Source organism: Pteropus vampyrus, unplaced genomic scaffold (genome assembly GCF_000151845.1).
Source record: "Pteropus vampyrus isolate Shadow unplaced genomic scaffold, Pvam_2.0 Scaffold200, whole genome shotgun sequence".
Classification (NCBI taxonomy): Eukaryota; Metazoa; Chordata; class Mammalia; order Chiroptera; family Pteropodidae; genus Pteropus; species Pteropus vampyrus.
Window position 1 is genome coordinate 247412 of NW_011888981.1, and position 17165 is coordinate 264576.

General features: G+C 42.0%; 1 protein-coding gene across 2 annotated transcripts in view; it reads right to left on the reverse strand.

Annotated features, from left to right (window-relative positions):
• VIT (vitrin) overlaps nt 1-17165 on the reverse strand; it is a 94172-nt gene that overhangs the window by 39659 nt on the left and 37348 nt on the right. For both annotated transcript variants that reach the window (XM_011372091.1, XM_023537795.1), the window contains exons 4-6: nt 11958-12114; nt 6629-6762; nt 2495-2572 (exon numbers count right to left, since the gene is read on the reverse strand). In XM_011372091.1, coding sequence (XP_011370393.1) covers nt 2495-2572; nt 6629-6762; nt 11958-12114 — 369 coding nt within the window. The remainder of the gene's footprint in view (nt 1-2494; nt 2573-6628; nt 6763-11957; nt 12115-17165) is intronic.

Genomic DNA, 17165 nt, shown 5'->3' on the forward strand with positions numbered 1-17165 from the left:
TAAATAGAGAAGTTTTGGAACTGATTTCTGCTGTGGAGAATGTAGAAATCAAATGGATTTTATAATCTAAGCTGTCATTTGGCTATAGTGCCCTCCCCTCCTCCTCTCCCCATAACTTTCCCTTCTTTGAGGGGATACATTCAGCATTTGAACGCTACATGGGCCAGTTGGAATGGTGCCCTTGGGCAAGATGTTAAACCTTTCCAAGGGTCAGCTTCCTTTGCTGAAAGGGTGACACTGGCACTCTGCCTCAGGGTCACTGTGTAGTACAGGTGTCTGGCACAGAGAAAACACTTGATCATTGATAGCCGCAGTCACAGGAGGTTATCAGGACTCTTGCTGTTGTGTGGATTCTGGATAAGGCCAAAAGATGAAGCCAGAAGGCCCCAGTACCCCTGTTCTAAATGAGGAGAGGTGCCACTGAACTTCCTGCAGGTGGGGTCACTCTAGTCGAACCTGCATGGTCATCAACCCCACCTCGACCAGGACAGTCAGCAGAAGGAAAAAACCAGAATAAGGGGAGAGGTCAGTAGCCATCTTTTGGGGAGAACAGAGTTCAGGGTGAGAGGATCTTCCCTCCCTTCTTTCACGCTTTATCCTCCTGAAGCCAAATGAAGGGGCATCAAGAGACTCACTCACCAACCACAAGAGCATGCAGGGAGGGGTGATGGGCCTCTCGTCCCCGCCGACCTTTCTAAGCTGCAGCACCCACAGGCCTACCTGGTATGCTGCAGGAGCAGAGCTCGCAGAGAAAGTTTTGGGGCATATTCTTGGAGTCTAGCAGTATTCTCTCTCAGGGTAAAAATAAGGGTGCTTGACATGTGGCCTCTGAAGTTGGGGGGCTAACTTGAACATAGAGATTGTTTCTGAAAGGGGAAGGGGTGCTGCTCGAGGGGCTCAGGCCGGCAGGACTTAGAAGGCCAAAGGTGAAGTGAAATGGGAAGAGGAAGGTGATCTCACCCATCCTAGCTCTGCTCAGACCCCTGAGGGGAAGAAGAGAACCCCAGCCATTCCCACCGCTCTGTGCGAAGGAACTGCCCAGGAAGCTGCTGGGCGGAGGGATGGGACACCTAACTCAGATCTCTGGCCCCTCATGAGGGGGCCAAGATATAGCTGAACACTGTCCCCTAAGCCCAAGATATCCATACATGTCACCTACTTAGAAATCACCGAGAACTGCTGGCCTAGATGAGACAGCAGAGAGGCCAGGAACACTCTCCCTCCATCAACTGGCCACTCACTTAAGGAGACCTCTGTCACCCATTCTTCTTCTCCATGCCCACACCAAAAGAAGACAGGCAGTATCTCAGAAATGCTCTATGAGCCACCACAATCCACTGCCAGCTTGGGGGCTGGGATGGGGAAGAGCTGTATCCTTGCATTAAAACCAAAGCAAGTCTAGATTACTGGAATAATTAGTGTCATTAAAGATATAGTTGTAGCAGTAATGGGGCGGGGTGGGGAATTGAAAAACATTTCCTCTTTGTAGGCCAAGACTTCTCAAATGAGTACTCTTTAGATATGTTGTTATTAGAATTAAATACAAAACAAAACAAAATAGCATAATGGTATACAGAGAAGTTTCTGGCCCGGATTGTTTGGGTTTGATTCTCAGTTCTGCTATTACCAGCTGTGTGGCAAAGGGCAAGCTACTAAACTTCTCTGTGCTGCATTGTACTCAAACTGTAAATTAAGGCTAAGAATAGTACATACCCATGGTGTTGTTGGGGTGATTAAATGTAATAATCAGCTCTTGGAACACTTAAATCCTTAATAAATGCTAGCTTCTATCACTATTCTTAACTCATGTTCACCTTAAGTACATGATCAAAATTAGCTAATCCATTAAGTTTCTGGAAGCAATTATAAAGCAACTCACAGCTTCTCTTTGTGTGGGAAACCAAAGTACCACCAATGACACGATATTACATAGCACAGTTCCCACTTTAACATAGAAACCTAGAAAAAGGTATGTTCTACCTGTACCCCCTTTGTGTTTTGCATGAAGTTGGGTCGTCGCAACCTCAGGGATAGTGTATCTTTGGCCTGGATTATTCAGATTAGCTACTTGTTGTTATCCCATAAGCCACATCCTTCTCTTCACTTCCTTTCATTTCATACCTAAGTAGAGACAGCCTTTTCCCTTTCAACTACCAGGGAATATTTCCAAACAGAATGTCATGTCATCTTCTAAAGTTAGCAATACAATAAAATTTAAGGCAACAGTCATTCTGTGTGAAAATGGCACAAACACAGAGACAATCTTGGAAATGTGAAAACGAAAACAAACAAAAACATTAAAGCCTCACTCTTCAGCCCCAGCCATCTGATCCCATTGATTTCTATGCCCATGTTCCTGGCATCTGTTAAAATATTACTGGAGTCAGTAGAGCTTGACCAGTTTAGATGTTAATTTCTACACTATCTTCTAAAACACAGTACTGTGTGTTTACGAATTCAGAAGATTTAGATGAAATCACTCATGAACACTTGCCTGCTTTGGCAGCTTGGCTTTTAGGTGATGAATATGTAAGAGCCGATGGGTAGGTTACACCCTTTGGGGGTTTACCTTCTGCAAAAAAGAAAAAAAAAACACATGATTTATTTGTAGAGCTAGAGGTTTTAGATGGTTCTGTTCACATGAGATGATTCCTCCTTCCAATTTATCTCTTGAGTTCAATAAAATCAGTCTCCCCCACACTGAGTTGTTGATTACAATAAGAAAGTCAAGTGGCATTTTGTTTTCCTGTATAGCCTATGTTTTATTAATATTAGAAAGGAAGTAATAAAATCTCCATGACTCAGAGTTAACATTAGCAACGCTGATTTTTCCCATGCAGATGTGACATGGAAGCTGAGGTGTTCATGCATGGGGTTTTGAATGTTTAATTAGGTCAGTAGATGGATGTAAAACATTCCCCATGTTCTCCTTTAGATTCCGGAGAGCTTTGGTCACAGGCTGGCTATGCAAGAATGGCTACCGCTTACTTTCATGGATCCTGTGAGATCCATTTGAATTCCATGGCATTAGAACAGCTGAAAGTAGGTAAAGGTAGATCAGCCTTGGAAATAAGCATTAGCTGCCCACCCAGGGAGAGAGAGTTTGGATGCCAGGTGAGGAGAAGGACTGCTAAACGTATATATGTCCTGGAGACAATGGAGGCATAAAAAACAAAATCAATCAGGTGATGGGGCTGGGTAAGCAAGTACCAAGGCTGATATGTCTGAAAATTGCCCGAGAAGGCTGCTGCCTGCAGTCTTCCTCCGCCATGAGGTCATGCCTGAAATTCCACTATAAGAGCCTTGTTCCACAAAGAAATGGAAAGTGTCCCAGAATGTAAAACCCCCCAAAAGGCAGGTAATTTGTCTCGCCTCTTAACTGTTGAATTCTCAATGCCTAGACACTGTCTGACCTGTAGTAGATGCTCAGTAAATATTTATTCAGTAAAGGAATATCTTAGTGCTTAGATCTCTTTTGCATTCAAATACCCTTGGGAGGTGTCTCACACATTATCCAATATTTCCATTTAATAACAAAAGCATTTTAACTCTCAATTTGAGGGAATAGGATAGAGCTTGGGAGGAGACGGTGAGGAGTGTCAGGTGGCGAGCCCAAGGAGGTGGAACAAGATCTAGTGTGTGATTTTGTCAAACACTCTATTGGCACAAAGGATTATAGGGTCATGAAGCAGACAGAATAACAGGGTCTCAGGAAAGCCTTGAGAATGAGAGTAAAAATATATAGGTTTCTGTTTCTATTTTACTATTAGTTAACTGCCTTAATCTTTGAGACTCTCTTATTTTTTTTTCATTCACAAAATATGGACAATGATACAGACCAACCCACTACATAATGTTGTAGGATCTAATGGAAAAAAAAATGTTTTCGAACTATATATTATAGAGATGCAAAGAGATTATTCTGGTATTACCTATAAATGTCACTCAGAGTGGGAATGAGGCAAAAGGTTTGGGCTTGAGTTACTTCATCTTATTAAAGTCACCTGGGAGCAGAGTTTGCCATTTCCAGGTCCTCCGCCCTTGGGCCTGCTCCAGACAGACAACAATTAGGGTTATTTCAGATCCAAAGAAGGCCCTTGGCTATGGCCTCACTTTATCAACAGAGCACTGCAGAGACATTGTCTCTGTTTCCTATTCTTCTTGCATCTAAAATCCTATGGTTCTTTCTGTTCAGAAGGAAAAGGAGCATGAGCTCAGTTTTCCAAAATGGGGGTCAAAAAGCAAGTGGGCAGTTTTAGGAGGACTCTCTCCAACCCTTCCCGTCCCTGGGCTTAGGAAAGATCATGCTGACCAAAAATGCACAGCCTCGCTTTTGTCCCCTTCCTAGACCAAAGTGAATTAATTAAAGGAGCACAGTGACATGTCAAAATGAGAAATAAAAGCCTTGAAAAAAGTCCTAGAGACATCTGAGCCTTCAGACGAGGGCTCTGACGTGATTGGGTGAAACTTGCTGGTGGTGAGCTTCTGACCGATGCGGAGCACGCTTGGCCGCCAGTCGGTCGATACCCTCACACTGCAGCGCACTTTTCTAACTCATCCATTTGGAAGATGCTCCTAGTCATCGCAGAAGCACAAACGTTTATTATCGTTGGCATAAGTGTTTGTGGTTAAATGTCGCTAGGTGGAATGAGGGAACATGAAAGTTGATATTTGTAGGAAATAACCTCAGCAGATTGCTTTCCATTTAAAATCCCAAAACATCTCTACTCTTATGGAATGAATTTTTTTTCTTAAACCTCTGTTGGGACTCTTGAATTGCTAGCTAAGTACTTTAGATCAAAATACTCTTATTTCACCAGGAGCTACTTGGTAAACACCTACGTGGAGATTATATTTCTCTCTGTGCTCAACAAATTTGCATTCTAGACATTATTAGCATTTTCACATGGCCCTTATTCTGTATTCTTTGTTACAAGGCGAACCTCACAGTACTGTGGTTGCCAACTTTCCACTATTTGACTTAGAAACCAGTCTAATTGGAACCCTAAGTGTGAAGAGGAGTAGAAATCTCTTCTTTATATAAGAATACTAGCTAATAAATGTGAAAGAATGACAGAATTAGAATAACTATAATTTTGCAATTACTAAAGTAATTTTTGCTACCTCAAGGATCACTAATAGATGTCAAAACCGTAGGGTGAAATTTGTTAGGAAACAAGCTATTTATGCTGTTGGGAAGTATCGCTCTGCAAATTGCTTATCAATTACAAGGTATCTTCACCATGGAAGGAGATTGTAAAGTTATTCAAGTAATCAAGTTTAGTTTCACCAACAATTGCACAAACTAACATTATGTGCCTCCCGATATGGGCATTGTGATAAGACATAACGGATCTGCTATGATACTACCTCTGTAGTATCCTTGTCAAAATACTTGACCTGAATGAAGTGATGAGGAAACTAGTAGACATATATGTGGTCCAGATTGTGCGACATACTCCTAGACAACTGGCTGGGACTCCAAAAACGGCATTGCCATTCATGACCAAAAAACGTAGTGTGGTAAGATAGTTACAGTCCTAGATTAGAGGACACTAAATAGACATGACGACTAAATGCAATGGTTTCTCTTTGATTGGATTGTGGATCCAAAAAGAAGAAGAAATTACTATGAAGACTATTTTAGGATAATTAGATAGTGAATAAGAACTATTTATTAGATAATATTATTGTATCAATGTTTATTTTTTAGGTATGATGTTGGTATAGTGGTTATTTAGGAAAATGTTCTTGTTCTAACAAGATGTGTGCTGAAGTGTCGAGAGATAAGGTGTCATGATGCCTGAAGCTTATTTTCACATGGTTCAGAACAAAAAAAATATAGATAAATGATAGGTAGATAAACAAAGCAAATGTAGCAACATATTAACAATTGGCGAATCCAGGTGAAGGGAATAGAGGTATTCATTGTAATATTCTTTTAATTTTTCTGTAAGTTAAAAAATTTTCAAAAATAGAAGGTTGGAGAAATTCACAAATATAAAAAAGGGAGGGGGTCATGATAGTACAAAGATACTTGGTTACCTTTTCACTGTGAAATCACACTAGTCATTAGCTCAGTGACATTATGTCTTTGGAAAAGAGGGGAAAGAGTAAAAACAATTATCTACAAAAATCCTATGGAGCTAGATAGAACTGATTGACTAGTGAAACAATTATTAAATAAAAAGAAAACTCAAAATTGTAGCTCGGTTCTCCAAGAGCCTATGTCTCTATCTGTTCATTTCCCAGAAATCTCGAGGAATGAGGTTCTAGAAATGAGACTCATTGAGCCTAACAAAAGGAGTATTTCAAAAACCCAAGTTATTAAATGTAATTCACTTAATTAGAAAGTTTGATTGGACTTACAGATAGCTGCAGTGTGTTTAAAATGAGTAATTGGAGCCTTTTAATATTTCTAGACTTGGTAGTGATTTATCGCTATAATTATAATTCATTGTTTCATGATCCTAATTATCAGAAGAACTAATGCTTCAGACTTTTATGAAGTGAGGTGGGCCATAAATTAAAACTAACAGCACATTCAAAAGAACACATTTCATCCTGCGAGGTCACTTGACCCAAGTGCCCTTGTGTAGCAGGACATTTCCCCAGTGTTCGGGCTTACCTGAGATGATGAAGGATTCTCGCCACCGTGGGAGGGACAGGGACTGGACGCCGTTGGAATAACTCCCTTTATAGCCAGACTGTCCAGCTACTTTCCGAACAAGTATTTTCCCTCCTGAATTATCAAGCACACCACTATAAAGAGAAAAAAATTTTTTTCTTTGAAGAGCAGAAAAATTTTGTTTGATGTGATCGACAGTCTCCATCTTTATATAAACATATGAAAGATGATTAAGAAAAGGTTTCACCTTGACCTGCAGCCCACCCCTCCATCTCATGGCCCAGCATCTGATCTCTCAGTTCAGATGTCATTCTTTTGCTTCTTACAGAACCTGATCGCTCAGTCAGGAATTTCTCTTTGTCACCATCCTTCATTTCCTTATTCCCACTCGTTCTTTTAAGAAAAACCTCTTTCCCGACAATTTCCAATTTGGTTTTGTGACATCACTGAATGATTCCAGTTATTTCAAAGGGTGACATGACACTTTACAAAGCAAATTATTCCTTTTGTTTGGGCCCAGGAAGGAAGGTGTACAGTTAAATTAAACTGATTAAAATGAGCCCCCAAAGACTGAAACTGTTTCTTTAATTTATAGGATTTTGAAGGTTTTAGATCCTGACATGACAGTAACTGAAATATCTACCTCTTTCCTTTTATGTGAGGCAGGGGCTCCATTCTGGTTCCTAAATATCACTTTCATATTGTCATTTCCTCACCACAGAGGCTGAAACGGCTCCTTTGGGTATCCGTAATTTATGGCGCGGAGGAGCTAAAAACATACTTAGATTGTTCCCATCGACACCCTTCCTTCCCTCCAGAAATAAGAGTCGCCATTTCCTGCTCTCTCACCTTTATGGTGAGTCAACAACTTTCAATGCTCAACTTCTCAATGACCCAGAAGGAAAAAAAGGGATAATAATACTTGACATGTAAACCAGTGAATTGCTTTAAAATCATTCCCACGTATGGCATCTCCCTGGGCCCTCTCCGTAAACCTGAGTCGTGGAGTGGAGGGAATGCCGCTCCCAGTTCATGGAAACAGGCTTGGACAAGTCAGGCGACTCACTCCAAATTTTGTAACAAGTAAATTGCAAGGCTGTGATTTGAACCCAAGACTAACTGACTGGGAATCCTGGGTTTGTCCCCCTCGGTCATAGTTGTCTCTCAGGATTCAAAAGCACAGGTACCTCCTGACACTAACTGCTCATTGTTCCCTCACATTTTTGCAACTGCTTTCTCTTCTCTCAGAAACTCTCAGAATCAGAAACTCTCACTTCTCCCAGCTGCAGCCAGGCTGGTCTCAGCATCCCTGACGGACTACATGATTCTTACTCACATGTCTCTGTTCATTCTGCTCTTTTTTTGCTTTAGAGAACCTGTTTTCTACTTCTGCCTGACTAGGCTGTGTCACGTGGTCCCTAACACCTTCTCCATGGAGATTCAGACACAACTTTGCCAGGCCCCTTCCAAGCAACACCTTAAAATCATGTCTCACGACTGAGACTCTGATTTTATTTGGTCTTGTGCTATTTCCTAAAAATTTCTTGAGTAAATTTTATCTCTCAACTAGATTGGAAATTTTCTTATGGAAAGGAAAATGTTTTATGGATCCTTATCAGAAGGCCCATCGGTGGTGTGCGGGCTCCGCTGAAAGCTCATACTGGCTTTCGAAAGCCAATTGTTAAGCTTTTAAGACTGTGCAAGAGGGTTCATTTCACATTGACATCTTGAAATTAGCTATGGTGGGAGTATTTGTACCACAAAAATTGGTAAATCAGCAACCCCAACTTTTTTGAAGAGCCAGTTGTTAAACATTTACCAGTATTCCACTGGTGTAGGGTGAGAGTTCTAATTATTGAAAAGCAATTATCCCGTGGTCCCTTATAATTAATGGGGAAAATAAACATAACTCTCTCCCTTTTGTTTTCCCCTAGAGAAATTTTTCTGCCCTCGGATTTATAGTCCATCATATTGAGGAAACGTGTGTGTGCGAGCACACACTTGCTCTTGTTTAAGAGAAGCGCTGTAGCTGCTACTCAGAATGAGGGGAGGGTCAGGGGAGGCTGTGCTGAGCTTCCCTCGGGCTGTTTGAAGGGAATGGGGAGGGCCCAAGGGGTTATCACGCTGCACTGGGCTGCTGATATCCTTGGTGAGGGTTTTGTAAGACTGAAAACCCAGACTTTGGGAAAGGGGCAGATTAAGGCCTATTGTGTTCTCATGAGATGTTCTGCTCGCAGAAAAGAGTGAAGTTTCATCTTATGGACTTAATTAGAGGATGTGGATGTTCTCAGACATCTCCTAGAGAAGGACAGACTGTGGAGAGGTCAGCAGTCCAAGGAGGAAAATGCACCAGATACTCCACCATCATAGGTGATAACTGGAGGAGGGAGAGAGCCCGAAAGAGGATGTGGTTCCACTTATGAACCATATGGGGGAAGAGCCATAGTAATTTGGAGAACTTCTATAAATATGACCTCATTTGCACCCTTCCTCAATTGGTGGTACTTCACATATATTCTCCGAAAGAGCAAATCCAATTCTACTTCTTAGTGTTTCTCAGACGTCCTGCATGAGGCTGAACATGGCCTTGGGGTTTACCTCCTTCTGACCCTGGTTCCAGAGGACTGGGATAAACTGAGAGTGAGCTTCTTGGCTCAGAGGTAAGAGACTTGCAGCCCTTTTGAATTGCTGCCATTTCCAGGAGGGCATCTGGTCAGAAGTTAGCGGAAGACTGCTCTGCATGGAGATGGCCTCTTTACTGGCCCATCTCAGAGCCCTTCCCACTCCCCCCAGCACTTGGTCCCACTTTAAATACAGAGGTTAGTTCAGGACGAGACTGAGCCAAAACATGATGTATCATATGTTCGTTATCCCTTTGGTTTGAAAGGCTCAAGGGAATCACTCATAAGACATCTGATTATGGTGTATTGTATGAGTATTCAATCCTTTAAGCTGAATATTAAATCTGATTGTCTAAATCATAGCATGCTCTCTCTAGCTTCCCAGTTCTGACTGTGGGGGGCTCTGTTAGGACAATGACAGGAGGTTCCACGCACATTTTCTATTTATGTTCTCTTTCTTAAATTCTGCCTTCTGAAAACAGACTCTGTTGTGAAAAATGCAACAGACAGTATTCAAAATTCCTCTCTGTTTTCGCTGAAGACCTCTAGTCATCCTCCCCATGGAGAGTGATATTTCTTTCCTGTTCTCTCAGACACCGGTGCAGGAAGCTACAATGGCACTACACTGTTCAAGTAGCAAATTTCGTTTTTTGAAACATTCAAGCTCTCCTCCTCTGACTCTGTAACCCTCATCTGTATTCCTCCCAGCAAGTTACAAGACTCCAACCCAGCTGTTGGAATTGCTGAGTCCCGATCCTTGTCAATGCCCTTATTTTCTCCGCAGAGGTGTGTCCATCTATCATAAAGCCTTTGCCAGCTCTTAGCGCTCCAAAGTCCAGGTCCCCGACACATCCTCACTTTGTACAGTGCTGGGACTGCTTATTCGTATGTAAATGTGTTATCTAGGCTCTGGGCTGGAAGTCAATGGACATGAGTTCTGATCCTGAATGTACAACTAACTAGCAATTTAATTAACTTCCCTATGCCTCAGCTTCTCTTCTAATAAATGGGAATGCTAACGAGTCTTACATCATCTTGAGATGATGCTAGAAGGAGAGAATCATAGTGTAGGAATTACTGTCATTATGATGACATCTTTGGTGAGATCAAATTAACTCATGTGCCTCTGTCCTGCACAGGAAACATAGACAGGCAAGAGAGTGCCAGCAAGTGACAAAGGAAGCAAGCGCCAACCATCTCTAATCACAGTTGGAAAAAAACAGGCAACTTTAAGACAGACTCAGCCTCTGCAGCAGACGTCAGTGTCTGCACAGACACAGACTGGGGAGAAGTCTGTGTGATGTGATGGAGATGTCTGGGCAAGCACATATGTGTGCAAGGATGTCTGTGAGCATGCACATGTGTACAAGTATGTGTGGGAGGCATGCACATGCATATGTGTGTAGATTTGTATACCCCTTTCTTTTCTGCATGAAATTGATTTCAGAGCAAAAGCAAAATATTTTAATTCCATAGTAGAGTTAAGAAACGACATTTAATGTTTTTCTTTAATATTCCATTACTTATCTTTAATAGAGCCTTCGTAGCTCTGCTCCTGTTGAAAAACCATTTAGGTCATTATCCTGCTGCAGTGATAGGGAAAAGAAGAGTATGGCCAAGAAAATCTACTAGTAATTCTTAAGTCTTATTTTATACATAGATTTTTTTTCTCACTGCCTCTCCAAATTTCAGAGAAGATATTGGCTAGACACCTTGAAAGGGAATGAATTTTATACCTTCTCCCCTCTCTCTGGCAAAGATATAACTGAATAATCAACTGACTGATGTAAAGGAAAAAGATACCAGAAGCCTGAATATTTCAGAGACTCCATCCAGCATCCAGTAGCTGAGCAATGACTCAAGAGCCATGTCTCAAAGCAGTGCTGGGTGTTGGTTAGGAGCACGAGTGCTGGACTTGGGTTCGAGTTCCTACTCTGACACTAAGTTTTAATAGTGTGGCTTTAGAAAAGCTATTCAACCTCTTCATCTTCAAGATGTGAATAACAGTGGTAGGTACACAGAGGGCAATCGTGAGGTTTAGATAAGATAACATAGGTAACACACTTGATGAATACATGTTAGCCTTGTTATCAAACAAGGCTTATTAAGTAAACACGCATTTCCTATGTTTGACTCCAAGCCTAAGAAAAAGAGGCATGAGAATTCTGTGAAGGTCACTTTTGCCTCTTCTCGTTTAGACAGTGACTTAGTCTAAAGCATGTCATGCCTCCTGTTCTCTTTCCTGGATCCCAAACCAACAGCTGACCAAGCAGTACCACCTTTCACCCTCCTGCTCACTCTTCCTGTTCCATTTGTCTCAGGTGATCACCATAGCTGTGATATTTCTTCTCCAATCTTCTGGGCCTGTCTTAGTCAGGTCCCTATTATTTCCTTACTCAGCACATACAGGAACAACAAAAAAAATTCTTTACGTCCTCAAGGACTTTGGTTTCCTTGCCATAAACATGCAAGAGTAGAATTCTCCTCCCATCTTTGTTAAGGTGCCAAGAGAAGTCAGTCCTCTTTTCCACAGAGTGCTGCGAAAGGAGACCCAGGACCGTGCACCACTTCTGTGCAATTCCATGGGCCAGGGGTGCCAGAAGAAATATAGTCGAATTTGTACATTTTTTTAAAATCAGGCAGCCCTGCACTGGGGCTCCCCACCCCCATCCTGATTGCTAGTTCTTAAGTAGCTCAGAGCTACCCACCTGTGAACAGCAGCGGCACACACGCTGGAGTAGGATGCATAGACATCTGTGCCATAAACGTGGTATTTGGGGTCTTGGCACCCTGCCGGACATTTCACAACGAATTCAGGATTGATTATCTTTCCAGCTTTAACATCACAGTTGATCTGAGGCACATCTGGGAATGCAAAATGAGCTTAAAATTATACCTTGTGGTTTAAGCTTATATATGGGATGACTCTGTTAGATCATAACTGTTTATTTATTTAATCTCTAAAAGCCAGAGCCTCAGATGCCACTAAATCTCCTCCACATAATGAAAGCAAAGATGTAATTAGGATATTCCTCGGTCCAAAAGAACAACAATGACCAACCATTGAAGTTAACTGCCGAGAGCAAAAACAAAGGGCTCATTCCTGTGTTTATATGAACAATGAAATAATTGAAGATGAGAGCTGTGGGAGAAGACCCACCTCCAGTGGCCAGAAATATCATCTTGAGTCAATGGCCAGAGAGCCCTGGTGTTTCAGATGCTCTGGAGCTGGTCCAGGAAAAGAGAGAACTCTCAGACAACCTTACAGGTGGATAGGCAAACAAGGGAGCATAGATGTTGGGGTCAGGACTGGCCAGGACGAGGTTGGCCTGCTGCCCCAGAGGTCCTGCACTGGAGCCTGGTGGGAGGAAGGGGATTGGCGGGGCAGGATTAGATGGAGGAAGCTTGAGTACCTGTGTTCTGTGGGGATGTGGGATGCAATGGAAGATTTTTGAACAGTGGTCTTGGTCCTAGAGGTTGGCTCCTAGATCCAGACTCAAGTGGGAGTGATCTTTTCTCATCTGCCTCAATACTTGGTGGAAGGTTGGGAACTCCCCTGCTGAATACCCAGGGAAAGCTCGTTCATTCTTATTCCTTCCTCCATTTTGGCTTTGTGACTGAAATTGCAAGGCTAGTACTGTCTAGGATAGCAGATGTCTGGAGTCGTCTGGAGCTGAAAGCTAGCCCAGGGATGAGGTGGGTAGATGCTCTAGTGGCAGTAACTGCAAGGAAATGCGGCTGCCTCTTCCCTGAAAAAAATTTCCCTCAAAAACTCCTGAAGGAAAAGGTCTCCCAGATAATACTATGTGGGTGTCCTTTGAACTGGAAATGTACTCCATTCTGGACCTCATTCTTCAGAGGGACTCTGAAGCATGAGGACAGTTCATAGAGGAAGCAGGCTCAGAAGGGGTCTGGAAACCCCCAGATGTGAGGGATGGCTGGCAAAAATGGGTTCTTTGGCCATAAGAAGGAGAGAATTTGGAGGCAAATAACAGTTGCCTTCATAAGTAGGACTGTTGTGTGCTATAACACCAGAGGGCAGTGTTAGAACTAGAGAATAGGGAGGCAATTTGGCCAAGCAATTCCTAGTAATTGAAGTTGCCCATTGGAAGGAATGGATTGCCTCATGAGCAGTGAATGGGCTGGAAGTATGCAAGCAAGAGACCCGAAGAGTTGAAGAGGGGATTTCCACATTGGGTGGGAGGTAGAAGTAAAGCCCCGCCCAGTGCTAAGGGTCTGTGATTACATGGATTCAGGATCTCTGCCAGGCCACCCACCCTCTAACTGGGTTACTGAGATGGTCTCAGAGTTGCTAATGGCTTCCAGCTGTATCCAAAACGCACACTTTTTATTTTAACCCTTATATACCTCAGTGGAGCAGAGTTGCATTTCATTCAGACTGGAGAAAACTGAAGTTAGAGGTCCTGCTCTTTTCTAAAACACCCCTCCCAGATAATCTATGCCGCTCTGGGCTGAGCCAGCATGGAAGTCTTCCTGGGAGCCCAGAGGCTGAGTGTGATCACAGGCTAAAACAATTTGTGGTCTACATTAAGAAGTGGAGCACTGTGCTTAAAACAGTTTTGTGGTTTCATTCTCCCTACCACAGGTTGCCTCCTCTCCAAAGTTATTTTCTTTTTGTCTTTCATTCTTTTAAATCCTGATGCTCAAGGCTGCATTTGCTATTTTGAGTCTTAGAGTTTCTTAGTTTTTTATTTTTTTTTAAAGGCAGTTTGGAGGCTGAAGATGCCAGTCTCTCCTTAAATTAGTTAATTGTTAGGTCTCTGGGTGTAACTGAATGTGTTTAGTTCTCCTTTCTGCAGATTGCTTCCCCACTCCCAAGTGTATCTCCTCCCTTAGATGGAAAAAAAAAGAAAAGAAAAGAAAAGAAAAGAAAGCATTCCTTCTTGGTTCTTAGTTATTTGAAATAGGAAGGAACAAGCTCTGTGAACCAGGGCTCCATTTGGATGTAACTTTGGCTCCCTAAGAGTGTGGATCTCCTGGCAGGACAGCCTGAATCTTTTGGAGTTGAGTAAGTGGCCATATCTAGAAGCTGACTGCATGAGCATTATACAGTAATTAAACCTATTGAAAGCCTGCAGGGTGCACACAGCACATGCAGTAGGATTTTCCATGAAAATAGTTGATTTAAAAAGACAAGGAGAGAAATGTCACATGGGAATATTTTCTTCCTGCTAATCACTTTCCCCATCCTTTCCTCTAAGGAGCATTTGTGTTTTTGTTTGTTTTGTCTTGCTTTTACATAGGCCTGAGAAGTAACTAAAATAAGATCTGCTTTATCTGCACCCTCTGAATTAGCAAAATTGGTGGATCAACTTGTCCCATGGGGGATGGGAGGAGGGTGAAATGAAACCAAGTGCATACGCTTATGTACTTTGGAAAAACAGTGTGATGGCAAAGTGAGGTTAAAGGTCAAATATTTGTTAAATTTGTACAGAATATCAAACTGCAGAGAGTGAGCTAATTAAAATTGTCAGAGAAATTGCCCCAAACACTGGAAATATAATGTCTAAATCCAGCCAGGAAGAAGCAGCCATTGGCATCTTTTTGACAGCTCTTCTTTGAGTATACGGAAGCCAGTTTATTTATTTACAGTTATTTGTGAAATACTCTGTTGTCTTGTAACCTTCCAAGAATCTTACGTCAATCTACTTAAGGCCCAAATTAAATGATTTATGTTTGCATTTCCTCTGAATAGCTTTGAGCTACTCCATCTTACAGCTTAGGCTTTCCTTTTCTCTTTCTCTTTTGGTGCTTCGGCTCATTTTCATATCTCCCTTCCTCCTTCTCTGGGTTTTATCTCAAAAGTGCAGAAATAAGACTTCTTTAAGAGGATAAAATTAAGGCAGTTCATGAAGTATCATTTTTAGGTCTGAAGGGAGTAGGAAGACATTTGGCAAATGCCAAACAGAGAGTTGGGCACTGGGTGGGGTGCTGTGTCCCCACTATTTACTTCAGGTGGGAACTTTTCAGAAGCCATAAAATGGTTTACCACCAGGAACATTTAGAAAAAGCAAGAGAGACTTTCCCATTCATTCCTGAGTGGACAGTGCTGGTGGCAGTGAGGGAACCCTGGGCTAAAGTCACAGAAATCCTGGAAAAGCTAGAACTACTGTGATAGAACCTTTGCACAGAGACCTGTTCCTTGGCCATCTGCTCTGCTTCTCCCTCACGTGATCCCTTGAGGTTACCTTGCCTTCCCATGGTCACTGTCACTTTTATGATAGAGCTCATGTTGATGTCTCTCAGAATCCACCAAGGATTTCTTCTCAGAGGCTCTTGGCACCAGCCACAGGGAAAAGAAAAGAACCACTTGCAACCCAGATGCTTAGAACTGTAGGATAACCTATAGATGCTGCTCACCGAGGCACCGTGTCTGCCGTATTTATCTCAGAGAGTTCCTGGGCAAAACTGGTACTATCTCAGCCACCATTTTCATGCAATATTGGAATCATAGAAGCAGAACTGCAAATGTTTGTTCTGGGTTGGGTTTTCTGCCTGGTCTTATAACAAAGTGATTATTGGGCAGTGTCACATACAATCAGCCAATGATGTAGCAAGCCAAATGAAACTGTATACTCTAGCTCTTATTTTGCCATTCATCATTTCAATGATCCCAGGCAAGCCACATTGCTTCTGGAAAATAAATTTCCTAATCAATTCGAAAAGGCCACTGTATGTACATTTGCCTCCTGGATGTTAATGAGGAAGAATTATTATGACATACAAGCACTTATGCATAAACAGTTTTGATATTAACTGATTTTGTTGGACTGTGATATTCAACTAGAGTAAAATCCTATTTTAAGAGAATTATGCAAAAAAGTTAGCTTAACAAAGCAAAAATGACCATTAAATAAAATTAGAAGATGAATGCTTCCTTCTCTTTGATCTCGATACCCAGTGATCAGATCACGTTAATCCTTCCTTTGTAGGGACTTTTCGCAGAGCATGCTATTCCATTTTTCTTAAGCAGTCTTTGATCACTTTCGATTCGACTAAAATAGAATCTTTGGTCAAAAATTATCAGTAGCTTTTTTGCTGCTTTCACGAAAAATTCCAAAATCCTTAAGGCTTTTCCAGAGTCCCCTCTATGGAACGTCTGGATTTGCCACTACTATCCCTCGTACTTTTCAAATAAATCTTATTTTGCAGACTTGGCTTGTATCATTTCTCATACCTAGAGTGCTTTTTCCTTATCTGATACTTTTTCGATGTTTCTGATACTTTTTCGATGTTTCATTTATATCTTCGCTCATCTACTAGAATATATACTCCATGAGGGTAGGGATTTTTGTCGGTTTGGTTTACGCGACAGAATGTCTGCTGAATGATTGAATGAGTGAAACCAATCCATTAGCAAGTCCTGTTAGTTTTATTTCCAAATCTGCTATTTCTCTCTACTTCCACCTTGGTCCATGTCACTGACATGTCTTGTCTGGACAGTTAACACGATAGCTTCCTATCTTGTCTTCTTCCTCTCACGTTGTACATTCTTTGTCCCAGCCCTTTCTACATTGAATAGCCAGTGTGATGCTTTAAAAAATGTAATCGTATTTCATGATTCTCCTGTTTAAAACCCCTCACTGGCTTTCAATTGCCCTTAGGATAATGTCCAAGCTCCTTAAGATGGTTTATAAGGCCCTAAGGATTTGCCCCCTAAACTCCTCTGTACTTAATCTCTTAACACTATTACTTGGATGAGGAAAAGAGGACAGCCAGTAAAGGCCTGGAAGAAGGACCTTCCAAGCTGAAGGAAGAGCCAGGGCAAAAAACTCAGATGTGAGAATGAGGTTGGTGGTTTGAAGAACATGAAGGAGGCCAGTGTGCCTGAAGCACAGTAAGTGAGAGAGACGGGGAGAGATCTATGATAAGTTCTGGGAGGTAAGCAGGGGTCA